The sequence below is a fragment of the Camelina sativa genome, chromosome 5, assembly GCF_000633955.1.
Source record: "Camelina sativa cultivar DH55 chromosome 5, Cs, whole genome shotgun sequence".
Lineage (NCBI taxonomy): Eukaryota > Viridiplantae > Streptophyta > Magnoliopsida > Brassicales > Brassicaceae > Camelina > Camelina sativa.
Window position 1 is genome coordinate 24900231 of NC_025689.1, and position 18807 is coordinate 24919037.

The 18807-nt window shown below is 40.8% G+C and overlaps 1 protein-coding gene across 1 annotated transcript; it reads left to right on the forward strand.

Annotated features, from left to right (window-relative positions):
• On the forward strand, positions 14922–16078 carry LOC104787551. The gene is made up of 2 exons (XM_019246023.1): positions 14922–15339; positions 15466–16078. The coding sequence occupies exons 1-2, from the start codon at positions 15261–15263 to the stop codon at positions 15861–15863; spliced, it is 477 nt and encodes a 158-aa protein (XP_019101568.1). The 5' UTR covers positions 14922–15260; the 3' UTR covers positions 15864–16078.

The window sequence follows — 18807 nt, forward strand, 5'->3', positions numbered from 1 at the left end:
TCAAGGACAAGTATCTGTTGCCACGGATTGACGAGTTGTTAGATCAACTCCGAAGAGCAAGTTGGTTTTCGAAGAATGATTTAGCCTCCGGCTATCATCAAATCTCGATTGCAGAACAAGATGTGATGAAGACAGCGTTTCAAACAAGATACAGCCAGTATGAGTTCGTAGTAATGACTTTTGGACTTACCAATGCACCGGCGGCATTCATGCGATTGATGAATGAAGTTTTCCATGACTATTTGGATCGATTCGTGATAATATTCATCGATGACATCCTTATATATTCACGAAGTGCGGAGGAGCACGCAGAGCATTTGAGGAAAGTGTTGGAGAGACTAAGGGAGATGAAGCTGTTCGCGAAGTTCAGCAAGTGTAAGTTTTGGCAGAGGGAGATTGGATTCTTGGGGCATCGAGTTTTGGAGCAAGGCGTGTCCGCCGACCCAGAAAAGATCACCGCCATTCAGGATTGGCCAAAGCCAACCACAATGTCGGAAGTTTCTTAGGCCTGGCAGGCTATTATCGGAAGTTTGTGAAGGGGTTCTCAACGATTGCCAAACCGTTGACACGACTCACTGGGAAAGGAGTACCTTTTATATGGAGCGAGGAGGTAGAGGAAGCTTTCAAGAAGTTAAAGGAAGCGCTGACAACGGCACCAGTGTTAGCCCTACCCGAGCAAAACCAACCGTATTCTGTGTTTATAGATGCATCAAGAGTTGGTGTTGGATGTGTTTTAATGCAAGGGGATAGAGTGATTGCCTATGCCTCCAGGCAGTTAAGAAAGCATGAGGAGAACTACCCCACACATGACCTAGAGATGGCAGCCGTGGTGTTTGCGTTAAGAATATGGAGATCGTATTTGTATGGAGAAGCGGTTCAGGTATTTATGGATCACCAAAGCCTTAAATTCTTGTTCAGGAAACCGGATCTTAATTTGCGTCAGAGAAGGTGGATGGAATTCATTGCTAATTATGATTTGAAGATCTAGTACCACCCAGGCAAAGCAAATGTAGTTGTAGATGCGTTAAGTCGAAGAAAAGCGCAAGTTGATGCCGAGAGAGACGTGGAATTTTTGGCCGACGAGTTAAAGAAGGTCAGGCTTTTAGCCTTAGAAGGAGAGACTAGTGAGCCGTTGGGTTTACAAGCTGTAACTCAAGCGAGCCTGTTACGTCAAATTCGTGAAGAGCAACCCAAGGATGAGAATCTGAAGAAGATCATTGAGGAATTGAGGAGTTCAGAAGGACCGAACGCTAGTGGCTATCATTTAGCTGATGTTGGCACACTACTTCTCAATGGGAGAATAACTGTACCAGACCGGAGTGGATTACAAGAGGAGATATTGAGAGCAGCCCACAGCTCAGCGTTAAGTATACACCCGGGAAGCACCAAAATGTACAAGGACGTTCGTAGATACTACCATTGGCCTGGATTAAATAGAGCAGTAGCAAGGTGGGTGAGTCAGTGCGACTCATGTCAAAGAATCAAGGTAGAGCATCAAGTGCCAGTAGGCTTGCTACGCAACTTGCCCATACAGACGTGGAAATGGGACTCTATCTCGATGGATTTCATTACTGGTCTACCTATAAGGAAAGGGAGAATCAATGATGCAGTATGGGTAGTGGTTGATCGTTTAACCAAGGTAGCCCATTTGGTTCCAGTAAGGAGTACAGACCAAGCGCCAGTCTTGGCAGAGAAGTATATTAATGAGATTATGAAGTTGCACGGAGTGCCAGCAAGCATTGTCTCTGATCGCGACCCGAAGTTCGCATCAATATTTTGGCAAGATTTACATAGGGCTTTGGGAACATATGTTCACATGAGCACCTCATTCCACCCAGAGACAGACGGGCAGACTTAAAGGACTATCCGAACCATAGAGGACATGATCCGACTATGTGCTTTGGAATAGTCATCGGACTGGGAGAAGAATTTTCCATTGGTCGAATTCGCGTACAACAATAGTTATCACTCAAGCATTGGCATGTCACCATTTGAAGCGATGTACGGAAGGCCGTGTCGAACGCCTTTATGTTGGACCGAAGTTGGGGAGAGGACAAGTTTCAATCGCAAACTGATTGATGAGACGACGGAGAAGATCAAGTTCATACAGGAAAGTATGAAGAAGGCACAAGACCGCCAGAAGAAGTACGCAGACCGTAAAAGGCGGGAAGTGGAGTTTAAAGTTGGGGACATGGTGTACTTGAAGGTGGTACCACAAAAAGGAAAGGATTGATTCGGTAAAGTGGGAAAGCTCGCGGTAAGGTTAATCGGACCATACCCGATTGAGCAAAGAGTTGGAGAAGTAGCCTACCGGCTAGCTATGCCAGAGATTATGCGATTGCATAAAGTCTTCCATGTTTCACAACTACGGAAGCACGTACCAGATCTTAACATGATTGTGCCCGAGCCTATCGAGGAGTTGGAGTCAATCTTACTTATCCCGAAGGACCGTTTGGGATAGGACAAATAAGGACTCGGAAGTTGAAGAATAGGAGCATTCCTCAAATCCAAGTATTTTGGGGAAAGCAGAACCGTAAGGTCACCACTTGGGAAGACGAGGATAGAATTCGTGCCAAGTATCCTCAGTTGTTTGCCGAAGAAGATGAGGCAGGACCGTCGGAACCCTATAGAATTCGGGACAAATTCTATTAAGGAGGGGAGAATGTAATGACCCTCACCAAGAGGTAAATTACAAAATAAAATCCCAAGGCCAAAAGGTGAGAAAGAGAAGCCAACAAGGAAAGAAGGAAGTTTAATGAAGAAAAGTCCGAGAAATTCTGTATGGATCGAGAGTTGGCCGAGTTGACCAAGACGTGTCGCCCGTATCGTCCGGAACGTACCGAAGCGTATCGTCTGAGACGTATTGTCCGGGAATGCCGAGACGGACCGAGTATTACCGAGAGTCGACGAGGATCGACCGAGACACTAACCGATTCCACCAAAAATCATCTAAGTCAAGAAAAGTTAGTGGAATGATTATTTTAATCATGAAAAGTTAGTGGAAGTTAGTGGAAGATTATTTTAATCTTGAAGGAGTTAGTGGGAGTTAGTGGAGGAATTAAATAATTCAAGGTGGATTAGTGGAGTTTAGTGGTGATTAAAGAATTCAAGGAGGAATTTAGTGGAATTCAAGGTGGCTGATCGACATCCTCACAAGTGTTGCTCCTCATCTCTCTCATTTTCGCTCCTCATCTCTCTCATTTTCGCTCAAGTGATCAAGGATTAGGAGAGAAAAACTTGAAAAAGAGAAGAAAGAAGTGAGAAAGAGAGAAGAGAAAAAGAAGGAGGGTGTTGCCGCAAGTGAAGGAAGAGAAGAAGAGAGACGAGACTATCGACCAAGGTTAGATCGATAAGGAAATCGATTTTAACCAAAGAGAAGATCCAAGTGTGCCGCGAGAGAAGCTTCACCAAAGGAGACCAGTCATTGACGGTTTACAGTGAGTTCAGGCACATACTTTTCCGGCTTAGATGGAGAGTTAAAGACATCCATCTAGTGCGCGGTTGGCATGAATCAATGTAGATGCATTTACTTGAAATTCTTTTATGTTTTCTTGTTAAGTTGCATGCGGAGTGAGGTTATGCCGGTTGCTAGATCGGAATGATCTAGTAACAGGGGCGATAACTAGTAAAATACTTGAAAGCTTATGAGCGTAAAATCATATAAACTCAAGTATAAATTTTGGTGAGGTTAAAATGCGTATTAGTCCGCGAGAAATTCCGGCTATGCGTAATATAACTTGGTATTGTCATCTTTCCCATTCCGTATCACATACAGCCGCGACATGCAACCCATGTTCGTGTGTGTTTAGGATTGGTTACGAAGAGCTCGGAGGTTACTGGGCTCGCTACCCTGGCCGAGGCTGTCTACACGACGGTGTGGCTTTGAGCAAGAACTTGTTAAAAATTTATGTTTTATTTCAAGTTTAAATTGTTGCATTTTGTGTGTTCATGCTTGCATGTTGTTGCATGTCATTGCATGTAGTTGTGATTGCTTGTAGAATAATGTTGCTTAGCTTATCAGCTTCCGCAGGTTATCTCTGATGGTTGTTGCGTTGTGTACTTGCTTGGAAAATGTTTATTTCGCTTGCATGATAGTTCTTATGCTCGCATGTTGATTAAACTTGCTTGCATGTTGATTGTCTATATTCGCAAGTTGATATTCATGTTTGCATATTATTCTATATGCTTGCATGTTGTTTATTGATGGGGTTTGGGATTAGGATTCTTTGCAGGAACCCTGAGCTCACTAAGTAATCTTAGATTACTTATGATAATATTTTGTTCTGCAGGTAACCCTAGAGGGAACTAGAGGACGTGGTGAACGATAGGGCTCCAGAGTAGTTTTATTTTGGTGTCTATTGTAAAATTAAAGTATGTTTTATTTCGAACCAAACTTTGGCACTAAGCCTTGTCAATCTTTTGTGTAATCGTTTAAAGTAAAACTCTCTTAAGTATTAATGCATGCGGCTTTCTTTAAGTCGAGCGAGTCGTACTGATATAGACTTTGTCCGAGTCGGCTCAACACACGGCGTGACTGTAGGGTTGCAAAGCCTTAAGGACGTGTCCTGTGGTCGGGAACCTCACTGATGGACTGGCCGAAGGGTCTTGATTTGTTCTTGTACTCGGCCGGATCGTCGGTGGACGTTTCCATAGTGGCGTCTCGGTGCCGTCCGAAGGCCTTCGTGGTCCTAGTACGGTTCAGGGGCGTTACAGCCGGTGTTATTTATTAAGAAGAAGGATAGGAGTTTCCGCTTGTGTATTGATTACAGGGGCTTGAACCGGGTCACTGTGAAGAACAAGTACCCTCTTCCCAGGATCAATGAGTTGTTGGATCAGCTGAGAGGTGCCACTTGGTTCTCCAAGATAGATCTGGTTTCGGGTTATCATCAGATTCCGATAGATGAGGTAGATGTGAGGAAGACTGCATTCATGACGAGGTATGGGCATTATGAGTTTGTGGTGATGTCTTTTGGGTTGACTAACGCGCCATCAGTGTTTATGAGATTGATGAACAACGTGTTTCAGGAGTTTCTGGACGTGTCTATCATCATTTTTATCGACGACATCCTGATTTATTTTAAGAGTCCTGAGGAGCATTCAGTGCATTTGAAGGCAGTTCTGGAGAAGCTGCGGGAGCAGAAGTTGTTTGCCAAGTTGAGCAAGTGTAGTTTCTGGCAGCGTGAGATAGGTTTTCTGGGTCACATTGTTTCTGCAGAGGGAGTTTCTGTAGATCCTAAGAAGATTCAGGCTATCAGAGATTGACCTAGACCGCAGAATGCCACATAGATCAATAGTTTCCTTGGTTTGCCAGGTTATTACAGGAGGTTTGTTCAGGTGTTTGCGAGCAGAGGATGTCCGATGACTAAGCTGATGGGGAAGGATGTTCCTTTTGTCTGGACACAGGAGTGTAAAGAGGGCTTTCCAAGCCTAAAGGAGATGTTGACTACTATGCCAGTATTGGCTTTGCCTAAGCAGGGAGAACCCTATGTGGTTTATACAGATGCATCCAGAGTTGGTTTGGAGTGTGTGTTGATGCAGCAAGAGAAGGTGATTGCCTACGCTTCGCGGCAGTTGCAAAAGCATGAGGACAACTATCCTACTCATGATTTGGAAATGGCTGTTGTAGTTTTTGCCCTGAATATTTGGAGATCTTATCTTTATAGTGCAAAAGTGCACGTATTTACAGATCATAAGAGCTTGAAGTATATATTCACTCAGCCCGAGCTGAATTTGAGGCAGAGGCGGTGGATGGAACTGGTGGCAGATTATGATCTGGAGATAGCCTATCACTATGGTAAGGCTAACTTGGTTGCAGATGCTCTGAATCGGAGTCGGAAGAAGGCGTATTCGGTTCAGGAGCAGGATATGAAGTCTCTGGTAGGAGAGATCAGTGCATTGAGGTTGTGTGTGGTTTTGCATAATCCGTTGGGTTTGGAGGCGGCTGATAAAGCAGATCTTTTGAGCAGGGTGCGGTTGGCTCAAGAGAAGGATTTGGAACTGGTGAATGCATTTAAGGATGTTGATTCAGAGTACCAGGTCTTAGCTAATGGTACTATTTTGGTGCATGGGCGGATTTGTGTGCCCAAGGATGAGGAGTTGACGCAGAAGATTATGAGGGAGGCTCATGCGAGCATGTTTTCCATTCATCCATGAGCGACTAAGATGTACCGTGACCTCAAGAGGTACTATCACTAGGTCGGGATGAAGAAGGATGTAGCTATTTGGTTCGCGAGGTGTGATGTGTGTCAGCTAGTGAAGGCTGAGCATCAGGTTTCAGGCGGGTTGCTGAAGAGTCTGCCCATTCCTGAGTGGAAGTGGGATATATGATCACGATGGATTTCGTGGTAGGATTGCCAGTGTCTCAGACCTTTGATGCTATTTGGGTCATTGTGGACCGGTTGACTAAGTCGGCACATTTTCTGGCCATTAAGAAGCTGATGGAGCAGCGGTCTTGGGTAAGAAGTATGTGAAGGAGATAATCAGGTTGCATGGGGTACCAACGAGTATTGTGTCTGATAGGTAGCCCTGGACATTCGGGTATCCGATCGGATTCGGGTTCGGATGTTCGGGTTTTTGGATTTTCGGATGTAGAGATATAAAACCCGATCGGGTATTTTATAATATCGGGTCGGTTTTGGGTAGTTTGGCTTTGGGTTCAGGTAATTTTGGGTTACCCGAATTCATTAAAAAAAAAAATCTTTTTTCTTCTGCCGTGAAAAAAAAAAAAAAATTACTTTCTGCCTCTCTCTTCTTGTATCCTTCTTCTTCATCTCTCTTTTCTTCAGCCAAAAACCCTAGTTTTGTTTATCCATGGCCACCACTTCAAGAATCAAATCCTTCAAATTCTCTACTAAATCTAACAATATCTATAGAAAATATTATTATATGATTCATATTTATCTTCCAATCTCGCTCACTCCTCAAACCCCACAAAGTATCACTTTTTTTTTTGTAGATTTGCTTGTCAAGTTTCTAGTAAAATTGATTTGGGTATTGAAAAAATACAATTTTGGATTCTATTGATTGAGAAAGAAAAATACAAGTCAATTTTAGAATATATATATATATATATATAAATAAATACTTAATGTTTTTATATTATGACAAAATAATCAAGGTGGCAAAATGGTTTATGATAAATCAATTAATGTCAAACCAACTTAGATGCATTTTTGTATTTATTTTGGGTTGATTCGGATCTACTTTGGATATTGGGTAATACCCAAACCCGAACGGGTATCCGAATTTCAAGAAAACTAAATCTGATCGGGTATTTAATACCACCCGAATCCGAACCAAACTGCCCATTTCGGGTCGGGTTCGGATTCGGGTTTCCGGATTTGGTTAAAATGCCAACAACAATTACCAAGAGAGTATCAAGATGGCTCCATATGAGGCATTGTATGGGAAGCCATGTCGTCCACCGTTATGCTGGACTCAGGTGGGGGAGAGAAGCATGTATGGTGCTAGTTTTGTTCAGGAGACCTCAGAGAAGATTCAGGTTCTCAAGCTGAACATGAAGGAAGGTCAGGATAGATAGAGGAGCTATGCCGATAAGAGGAGAAGAGATCTTGAGTTTTAGGTGGGAGATAGAGTGTACCTTAAGATGGCAATGTTGCGGGATCCGAACAGGTCATTGACAGAGACTAAGTTGAGTTCGAGGTATATGGGTCCGTTCAGAGTGATTGCGCAGGTGGGACTGGTAGCATATAGGCTGGAGTTTTCTGAGGTTATACACGCGTTCTACAAGGTTTTTTATGTGTCGATGTTGCGGAAGTGTCTCCATGAGGATGATCGGTGGTTGGTTAAGACTCCTGAGGATTTTCAGCCTAACATGACTTTGGAGGTGAGACCAGTGAGGGTTCTCGGAAGGAGGATTAAGGAACTTCGGAAGAAGAAGATTCCTTAGATGAGAGTCCTTTGGGACTGTGATGGTGTTGAGCAGCAGACTTGGGAGCCAGAGGCAAGGATGAAGGCAAGGTTTAAGAAGTGGTATGAGAAGCAGACCGCGACTTGAGCTTGTCTAGCCTGGTCCCAGCTGTAGTCCGTGGCTGGAGCGGGAATGGAGTATTTCAGCCCATATCTCTTGTTACTTTGTCACTTAGGGGTGGTTGGTTGTGCGACAAAGTAACAAGATGAGGTGGTGTGCGGTGTACAAAATTTTCGTGAGTCGGTGGTTTTGAGGGAAGTTCCCTGAAATAGAAGTTTCTAAAAGTGGGAAGTTTTCAAAAGTGGAAAGTTCTAAAAATGGAAAGTTTATGGGATTTAGAACTTGTCCTTTTTAGTGGTTGTGAGCCTTGGAGGGGCTTGTGTGGCCTTCGTGGTGGACTTTTGAGTTAGTGTGTGCCTGTGGTGGCGGTCTTTTGAGACATTGTGTGGCCTTTGTGGCGGGCTGTTTAGCCAATTGCGTGGCCTTTGTGGTGGACTGTTTAGCCAATGTGCCTGTTTAGGCGGTCCTTCGGGATGTGTGGTCTTCGTGACGGTCCTTCGGGACGTGTGGCCAGTTTAGGCACTCCTTCGGGATGAGAGGTCTTTGTGACGGTCCTTCGGGATGCATGGTCGTCGTGACGGTCCTTCGGGACGAGTGGTCTTCGTGATGGTCCTTTGGGACAAGTGGCCTTTGTGGTGGTCCTGTTTAGGACATTTGTGTGGCCTTGGTGGCGGTCCTGTTTAGGACATTTGTGTGGCCTTGGTGGCGGTCCTGTTTAGGACATTTGTTTGGCCTTGGTGGCGGTCCTGTTTAGGACAGTTTTTTGGTCTTTGTGGCGGCCCTAGTGGCATATAGATGATCCTTGTGTGGCCATGAGGTATTCCAGTGAGGGGATATGTGGTTGGTAGGACATGGTGTTGTTTTACGCAAGCCACGAGAAGGAAACCTGATTAGGGGTAATGCTCAGACGTGATCAGAATTGTTTGCTCGCGACTCTTGGGAGACTTTAGTTCTCCTAGTACTGCCAGATTCTGAGACTTAGTGTCTTGAGAGTATATCGACTTTGGATGACGATTCGGGGGCGTGCTGTAGGGTGGCATTCCAAGAGATAAATATTGGACTTCCTTATATATTATGGCATGCGGGCTTGGGCCCGATGAGGAGCCAATATTATGGCATGCAGGTTTCTGCCTGATGAGGAGCCAATAATAACTCAAGGTTAAGGTCTATGAGTAAAGGAAAGTCCAAAAGTCAAGAGCAAATAATGCCTGGAACGTGAGTCTATCGACTAGACGTAACCTTCATAGAACGGTCGGACGAAGTGCGAGCCGGGGAGACGGTTGCACGAGAGTCCTTGGCTGATGGTTATTCGAGTTTCAAGGACGAATCTATGTTGGTGGGGGATAATTGTAACAACCGCGTACCGAATTCCCGGTTTAAGGGATGCATAGGTCGATGCACTATTTACATCGATCGATGCAAGGTTGGTTCTGTGTGGACGAGTTTAAGTTAACCGCTGCGATTTGGGTTAGGAAAACCCTTAAGTCGTGTTTAATAGGGAATTTTGTCGTCACTAGCGAGTTTAGCCGCTTTTGAGAGAAAAGAAGGAGGGAAAAGAAGTTGTTGCTGTTCTTGAGGATTTGGGGATTTTGAGGCTGTTCCTGTAGAGATCTATAGCTCGGATCGTTGTAGGATCTTCCTAGGAGCGTTTTTTTGCTTGTTCAAGGTTCAGAATCTTCTTAGCAAAGGTGAGTGAATGCCCATGGCTTATCTAAGCTTGAGATTTCTCGGATCTGCTTGTTGTTGTGTTGTTTGGCTTGTTAGAACGTTATTTGAGGCTTTGTGAAGCTTTCTTGTTGCTTGGGATCGAGTTTGATGATTTCAGGAATAAAGATGTGGCGAGAAGCTTCGAGGAAAACGATGTTCAGCATGTGCGTCAGTCGATGCAAATGCAAGGACGGCGCGATTTGACCTAGGAACATCGGTCGATGCCATTTGGAGGCATCGGTCGATGCAACTAGGGTTTTTTGTGAAATGTCGAGTATCCGTCGGTCGATGCAAGTGAACATTGCATCGGTCGATGCAGATCAAACGTCGGTCGATGCAACCCCCATGTTGGTGTCGGTCGATGCAAGGTTGGCGTCGGTTGATGCAGTGCCTGGTTTGTTTGTTGTTTGGTGGTTAGAGTATCTCAATTGCTTGTGTGTATAGCCCAGTAGATGGGAGAGTTGCCTCACTAAGTGTTTAAAAAATACTCATGCATCTCAATTTGTGTTTTTGGTGCAGGTAAAGACAAAGTGTGATCGTTGAATTAAGGCAATGAAGAGGAGGATGTTCTAGTGACTTGCTTGGTTGTTGTCTGGCTTCTGTTAGGTTGCTATAGTTGAGTTCTAGAATGTTGTTTAAAATTGCTGGTTCTCTGATTTATGTTGATTGGAACTTTTAGTTTATGGTTTTGGAATTAATTTGATATTAGTTATTGGTTTATTGGTTATTTATACTTTTATTTCCGTTGTTTGATGTGTTTGTGGTTAGGTGGCTAGTGGGTATGAGACCACTAGCTTAGTTATTTATTATATTTATTATTATTGTTTATTATTTATTATTATTATTTTTTTAAAACGGGTCGGATCGTTTCAAAAAATCACTTTAAAATAAGATTTAACTTTAAACAAATTTAGTTTTTTTTGCCTCCTCACAAAAAACTCTTAGTTTTGTGTGTTAATAAATAATTTTAAATCTTTCAAATGTGAAAATATAAGAAGCAAAGAAGGTATTGCAATAATTGTATATATATATATATATATATATATATATATATATATATATATATATATATANTTTACATCGATCGATGCAAGGTTGGTTCTGTGTGGACGAGTTTAAGTTAACCGCTGCGATTTGGGTTAGGAAAACCCTTAAGTCGTGTTTAATAGGGAATTTTGTCGTCACTAGCGAGTTTAGCCGCTTTTGAGAGAAAAGAAGGAGGGAAAAGAAGTTGTTGCTGTTCTTGAGGATTTGGGGATTTTGAGGCTGTTCCTGTAGAGATCTATAGCTCGGATCGTTGTAGGATCTTCCTAGGAGCGTTTTTTTGCTTGTTCAAGGTTCAGAATCTTCTTAGCAAAGGTGAGTGAATGCCCATGGCTTATCTAAGCTTGAGATTTCTCGGATCTGCTTGTTGTTGTGTTGTTTGGCTTGTTAGAACGTTATTTGAGGCTTTGTGAAGCTTTCTTGTTGCTTGGGATCGAGTTTGATGATTTCAGGAATAAAGATGTGGCGAGAAGCTTCGAGGAAAACGATGTTCAGCATGTGCGTCAGTCGATGCAAATGCAAGGACGGCGCGATTTGACCTAGGAACATCGGTCGATGCCATTTGGAGGCATCGGTCGATGCAACTAGGGTTTTTTGTGAAATGTCGAGTATCCGTCGGTCGATGCAAGTGAACATTGCATCGGTCGATGCAGATCAAACGTCGGTCGATGCAACCCCCATGTTGGTGTCGGTCGATGCAAGGTTGGCGTCGGTTGATGCAGTGCCTGGTTTGTTTGTTGTTTGGTGGTTAGAGTATCTCAATTGCTTGTGTGTATAGCCCAGTAGATGGGAGAGTTGCCTCACTAAGTGTTTAAAAAATACTCATGCATCTCAATTTGTGTTTTTGGTGCAGGTAAAGACAAAGTGTGATCGTTGAATTAAGGCAATGAAGAGGAGGATGTTCTAGTGACTTGCTTGGTTGTTGTCTGGCTTCTGTTAGGTTGCTATAGTTGAGTTCTAGAATGTTGTTTAAAATTGCTGGTTCTCTGATTTATGTTGATTGGAACTTTTAGTTTATGGTTTTGGAATTAATTTGATATTAGTTATTGGTTTATTGGTTATTTATACTTTTATTTCCGTTGTTTGATGTGTTTGTGGTTAGGTGGCTAGTGGGTATGAGACCACTAGCTTAGTTATTTATTATATTTATTATTATTGTTTATTATTTATTATTATTATTTTTTTAAAACGGGTCGGATCGTTTCAAAAAATCACTTTAAAATAAGATTTAACTTTAAACAAATTTAGTTTTTTTTGCCTCCTCACAAAAAACTCTTAGTTTTGTGTGTTAATAAATAATTTTAAATCTTTCAAATGTGAAAATATAAGAAGCAAAGAAGGTATTGCAATAATTGTATATATATATATATATATATATATATATATATATATATATATATATATATATTCATCTAGTTAAAGGAAAGATTGATGACCACAAGTAAAATAAAATGCAATTTTCACAGAAATTATAAAAGTAATTTTTATTTGTATATTTGGCACATTTTCTATTAAATTTCAATAATAGAACTATGTTTTGAAAGCTCATTGGTCCAATAGTTAACCAAGGATTAACAAATACTTATACACTAGGAGGTATGACGTTCATGTTCCATGTGATGCAATTGATTAACAACTATGCAGATTAATGGAAACAATTTTACATAAAATCTTCATCGATGTGCAATTAGAACCGTTAGCCGTGATCCAAGGTGTCCATCATGAGCATGGAAAAGAAGGAGTGTCTGTAGTGAATCTAATAGGGTCGGAAGAAATTGTTTGTGGTAGAATCGTCTATGTAACAGTTCTCATAATTTACGATAAATAATAAATCGAGACGTTTTAAAAAATCTTACCCCTTAAAAACTATATCCAAAGTGTAAAATAGGCAACTCAAACCTAAAAAAACAATTCTAAAAACATATCAGAACACCGCAGTTAAGCATGCTTGGACGAGAGTAGTATTAGGATAGGTGACCTCCCGGGAAGTCCTCGTGTTGCATTTCTCCCTTAAAGTTGACAAAAAAAATATATTTAAAATATTATAATTGTGTCAACTAATGCTATTTTTGAAAGTTTGTAAAGTGTGGACTATAATTCTCAATAAAATCTTGTTTATTGATATTTTAGTGTATTTATCTAAAAAAATAATTAAAAAAAAAACATAAAACTTAAGCTAGATTCAATTGTTAAGGATTTGTTTTTATATATTTCAGTTTGAAAATGTTTTTAATGCTCATCCATATACAGTAGGCTATCTAAACATATTTATTCTTCTTCTTTATTCTTCTATTACGCTGGTTTTTCTTTCTTTTTCTTCTTTTTCTTTTTTTTTCTTTTTTTTTCTCTTTCTTTTTCTCTCTATGTCTAATCCTTTCTTTGTTTCATTTTTTTCCCAGATCTCGCTGTTCGAACCTCCACCACTGCTTTTTTGAGCCACCGTTCACCACCACCACATAGTGAGACGTTCAGCGGCGTCGTGATGGAGTCCGATCCAAGTTCCGCTTGCTGCAATTTCTTTAACGACAATGGTGAAACCATCACCATCTAGCCACTACCATTTTAGAAGGAAGAACAAGAAAGTTTCAGATCCTAGTTTTGTTTCCCAACAAAATCCTCACCCTCCAGCCACCACCACCATAGAAAAGAAGAACAAGAAAGCTTCACGTTCTGGATCCGTTGCCCAACGAAACCCTCACCCTCCAGTCACCACCAGATCCGACGCCACAAAACCACCGGAGAGACTTGAAGGAAGAAGCGCTGCTACTTCTGTTGAAACCTTTTTTATTTAATTATGTTTTAGTGAAAATCAATTTTGTAAATAAATTATTTTGTTTTATAAATAAATCATTTTTTTAAATTTAATAAATAATTATGGTTTTTTTGTTAAATAAAAAATTATATAACAAAGTCACAAATATTTATGTGACAAAACCGTGGTAAATCAGCTACAAATATGCGTGATAAAACCGTGACTAAGTAGATAGCTACGAAAAAGTTGCAAAATAAATTGGCTACGACGCTATACCAACAATTTTTTTTGGTGACCAATCGTGACTATTTAATCATATAGACACAAATGTTTTACCTCAGCCACTAAAATATTTGTGGCTATACATATTATTTTTTACTAGTGACTAAAATTCTCAATAAAATATTGTTTATTGATATTTTAGTGTGTTTATCTAAAAAAATTAATAAAAAAAACAGAAAACTTAAGCTAGATTCGATTTTCAGGGATTTTTTTTTTTATATACATATTTCAGTTTGAAAATGTTTTTAATGCTCATCCATATACAGTAGGCTATCTAAACATATTTACCTTTTAAATTTAAATCAAATATATTAGTGGAAGAATTATACAAACTCAAGTTTATTTGTTTTATTTATTATTTTCAAGTAATCATCTATGTAGTTTTGCAAAATATAGTTTCTGTAGAGTAAAATATCTATATAGAGAAATATGTTTTGAAAAAGAATCTGTGCATAGTTGTTCTTGTTTTAGCATAGCGGATTGTCTAAATTTAGTTTTGTTAATACCTAGGGGTCTGCAGTTTTATATTCCGTAGGAAATGTTAAAGTTGTTTTTAGATATTTTTGAAAGATAAGACTTTGTGTAAGAATTTTTGAAAATTGTATACTTGTAATTAATTGTAAGATATTTTCCTGTCTTTAGCACCAGAAGAAAACTAAATTTGGCAAAAAAAAAAAAAAATTTGAAATTTGGATATCAAACACGCACGTCACTTCCCTTAGCCCCTCACACTCACACTCATACATTTATTACATAATTTGGTTAGATATATACTTTTAAACTTGATACATGGAAGCTCCGTCCGAAGGGTTAAGAAAAGGTGCATGGACTGCTGAAGAAGACAGTCTCTTGAGGCAATGTATTGATAAGTATGGAGTTGGAAAATGGCATCAAGTTCCTTTCAGAGCTGATATATATATATATATATATATATAATTTAACTAATCACTTATATGTATTCTTATATACGTATTGATCTAAAAGGTTTTCAAATTAATTAACAAATGGTGCACAATCAGTTTGTTCATGCTTTAAGGTAAAATCCCTTTTGTTGCCCACATAATTGGAAAACCTATATGACAGTGTATTATTTATATTTTACGTTGGTTAATACTTAATAGCATCTTAGACATTGTATTATTTTTATTTTTATTAATTTACCTTTTATAGTAAATTTTGTGTACAAGCAGTAGAGGTTTCGTCTCGGAAAAAAAATAAATTCTCTCCCGACAAAAGACGATGACAGGAGCGGCGGATCTAGGGTTCTAAATGGGTTTGACTGGTTCTGCTTCTGGTTGATACTGATTTATTGAGGTTTTTGGTTTCACGGATTGTTCTCTTGATTTCCGCTACGGTGCAAAGGAAAGAAAGGGATCGGGTGTTTATTGCAGATACATCTTGCGATTGTCATGGGGATATGGTTTTGATTTGGTAGATTGGGTTTGTCTGGGATAGTGGTATCATCTATGGAAGATTTTCTCCGATATGGTGGTGGCTCGATTCTCAGATTTTGGGATCTCTCTTCCTCAGGGATTTATTTGGTTGCGCGATTTGGATATAACAGGTGATACCATATGTTTATTTACGGAAGGGTTTTGCTTGGTTATGCTAATTAGATCACATTCGATTGATTCTAATTGCTGGAGGTTTCGAATTTGGTTTCCTCTTTTGGGCGATTTACCGGTACCAGATGCTGAGATTCTAGGCAATGAAGACTCGAAAATACCTATTGATGGTCTTGCTTGGGCTACTGCGGTTCCTGATGGGGAATCAGTTGAGACAGAGGAGGATCCTATGGACACATCTGTTCACGTCGATAACCCATCCCTTGCTGATCCGGGTGTGGATAAGGTTCGTAAGTCTAAGCCTTCTTTGGCCCTTAAAGAGATAGCTTCCAAGAAGATCAATGTGTATCTGCACAACACGCAAGGAAACGTCCTGCACCTAACTCTTATGATTTGGTTGGTGAGGGGCCTAACCCGAAGAACCAGGAACTGGAGAAGGGAGCAGCTAGTGGGTCAAAGCCACCTAAACCACATTTTAATAAATGAGGATTTTAAGTTGGAATTGCAAGAGGCTTGGGAATAAAGCGATTATTGGATATCTTAGGGACTTATGGAGGAAACATAAACCAGATTTCTTATTTCTTTCTGAAACTAGGCAATATTTTTCTATTTTAGAACCTTTTGTTGGTCATTTTGGTTATTCGGATTTAAAAACGGTTGAACCTATTGGTTGTAGTGGTGGTCTTGCACTTTTTTACAATAATAATAATAATAATAATAATAATAATAATGTTACCATTTTATTTGCATCCAACAAACTTATTGATGTAGAATTTTTTTTACAAAGGAAAAATAATTTACTTTTCTTTTTTCTATGGTGATCCAGTTCCAAAGAACCGGGATTTGGTGTGGGAGCGGTTAACAAGAATTGGTTTAAGCAAGGATTCTCCTTGGTTTTTAATTGGGGATTTTAATGAACTGAAAGGAAATCATGAGAAGAGGGGTGGTAAATTACGCCATGCTTCCTCCTTTGTACCTTTTAATTTCAATGATTCGACATTGTGGCTTACTTGAATTTCCGTTCCTCGGGGATTAGTTTTTCCTGGAGAGGATGGCGAGATAAGAAGCCAATACGCTGTCGTTTAGACCGGGCTCTAGCGAATGAGGCGTGGCATGATTTGTTTAAAGATTCTTTTACAGAATATTTAACAATGATCGCGTCGGATCATAAACCCCTTATAGCGGTTATTGAGGATAAGGCCCGATGGGGAAAGAGTGGCTTCCGATTTGATAGACGGTGGTTTGATAAGGAGGGTTTCTATGGTGCGGTGGCTGAGGGTTGGGATTCTATGGTGGGCCCAGCAGTCACTAATTCTCTGGTGGATAAAATCACCACATGTCGGCGTGCTATTTCTCGCTGTAGGAAGGCGCAATCCCCTTATGGGCGGGAGACAATTGAGGATTTAAAATCCAAATTAGCTGCGACTCAAGAGAATGATGCTACTTCGGTTGAGGAACTCACGGAGCTTACTTGGCGGCTCCAGGAGGCCTATCGGGATGAGGAGGTTTATTGGTATCAAAAAAGCATGAGTCGGTAGATGAGGTTTGGTGACCATAATACCAGCTACTTCCATGCACAGACAAAGCAGCAATGAGCTCGGAATCGCATTGTTGGTCTGCATGACCAGCAGGGTATTTGGAAGACGGAGGAAAGTGATATTCAGAATATAGCAGTGTCTTATTTCCAGGATTTATTTACCTCTTCGGACCCTTCGGATTTTGAAGAGATGTTAGCCGAGTTCAGCTCACTATTACTCAGGAAACAAATGAATTTTTAACGCGCGGGGTTACTGAACAGGAAATTAAAAATTCTTTGTTTATGATGCATCCGGATAAGGCCCCGGGTCCGGATGGGATGACAGCTCTGTTTTACCAAAAAGCATGGAATATGGTTAAAGCGGATCTGGTACTTTTGGTCAATTCCTTTTTGCAGGATGGAGATTTTGACAGAAGGCTAAATGTGACAAATATTTGTCTTATCCCGATGGTGGATAAGCCGACCAGGATGACGGAGTTACGCCCTATAAGTCTCTGTAATGTTGGGTATAAAATTATCTCTAAGGTTTTGTGTCAGAGATTGCGTACTATCTTACCATCTCTTGTCTCAGAAACGCAATCGGCTTTTGTGGAGAGTCGTTTAATTTCAGATAACATGTTGATAGCTCAGGAGATGTTTCATGGACTACGCACCAACCCTTCTTGTAAAGGGAAGTTTATGGCTATCAAAACGGATATGAGCAAGGCCTATGACCGGGTGGAATGGCCTTTCGTCGAAATTTTGCTCAGGCAGTTTGGTTTTTGCCAGAAATGGATATCTTGGATTATGTATTGTGTGAAGTCGGTTCAATATAAGGTTCTTATTAATGGCCAAGCACATGGCTCTATTATTCCTTGTCGGTTCAATATAAGGTTCTTATTAATGACAGGGAGATCCTTTGTCACCCTATCTTTTTATTTTATGCACGGAGTTACTTATTGCACATTTTCGGAAGGCTGAGCAGATGAAGCTGCTTACCGGTATTAGGTTCTCGACTGCTAGTCCTGCCATTTCTCATCTCTTATTTGCGGATGACAGTCTTTTTTTCTGTCGGGCCACGAAAGAGCAATGTGAGGTGGTATTAGGGATCCTCAGGAAGTATGAACGGGCCTCTGGCCAACAAATCAATTTTCAGAAATCTTCGATCCATTTTGGACATACGGTGGATAATGATCTTCGGGAGGAGTTAAAAGGAATCCTGGGGATCACAAATTTGGGTGGTATGGGATCTTACTTAGGTATTCCGGAAAGTCTAGGTGGGGCTAAGATGAAAATTTTTTCGTTCGTTCAAGGCAGGCTGCAATCTTAGGCAAGTGGGTGGCCAGCAAGACTTTTATCAAAAGGTGGCAAGGAGGTAATGATAAAGTCCATTGCTACGGCTGTTCCTACTTTTGTGATGTCATGTTTTCGGTTACCTAAGACGGTTACAAGGAAGTTAACTAGTGCAATTTCTAATTTTTGGTGGAGCTCGTCGGGTCAATCAAGAGGGTTAAATTGGATGGGGTGGGATAAACTATGTAGTGGTAAAGATGCGGGGGGTTTGGGTTTCCGGTGCTTGGATGATTTTAACACCGCTGCTGGCGAAGCAGTTTTGGCGTTTGATCACCGTACCGGATTCACTTTTTACACGGGTGTTTAAAGGCCGCTACTATCGGCATTTCGATCCTTTGGATCCAATTAAATCTTACTCGCCGTCTTATGGGTGACGGAGTATAGTTTCTGCTCGCTTTCTAGTTAATAAAGGACTCATTAAACGGGTAGGATCTAGTGCTTCCATTTCTGTATGGAATGACCCATGGATCCCTGCTCAATCCCCGAGACCAGCAATGAGCACAGGATTGCCTTCTGATCCTCTGCTCCGAGTTACAAACCTTATTGACAGGAGTTCTAATTCCTGGGATATGGCTCAGCTTACCGCTTCTTTTGTAAC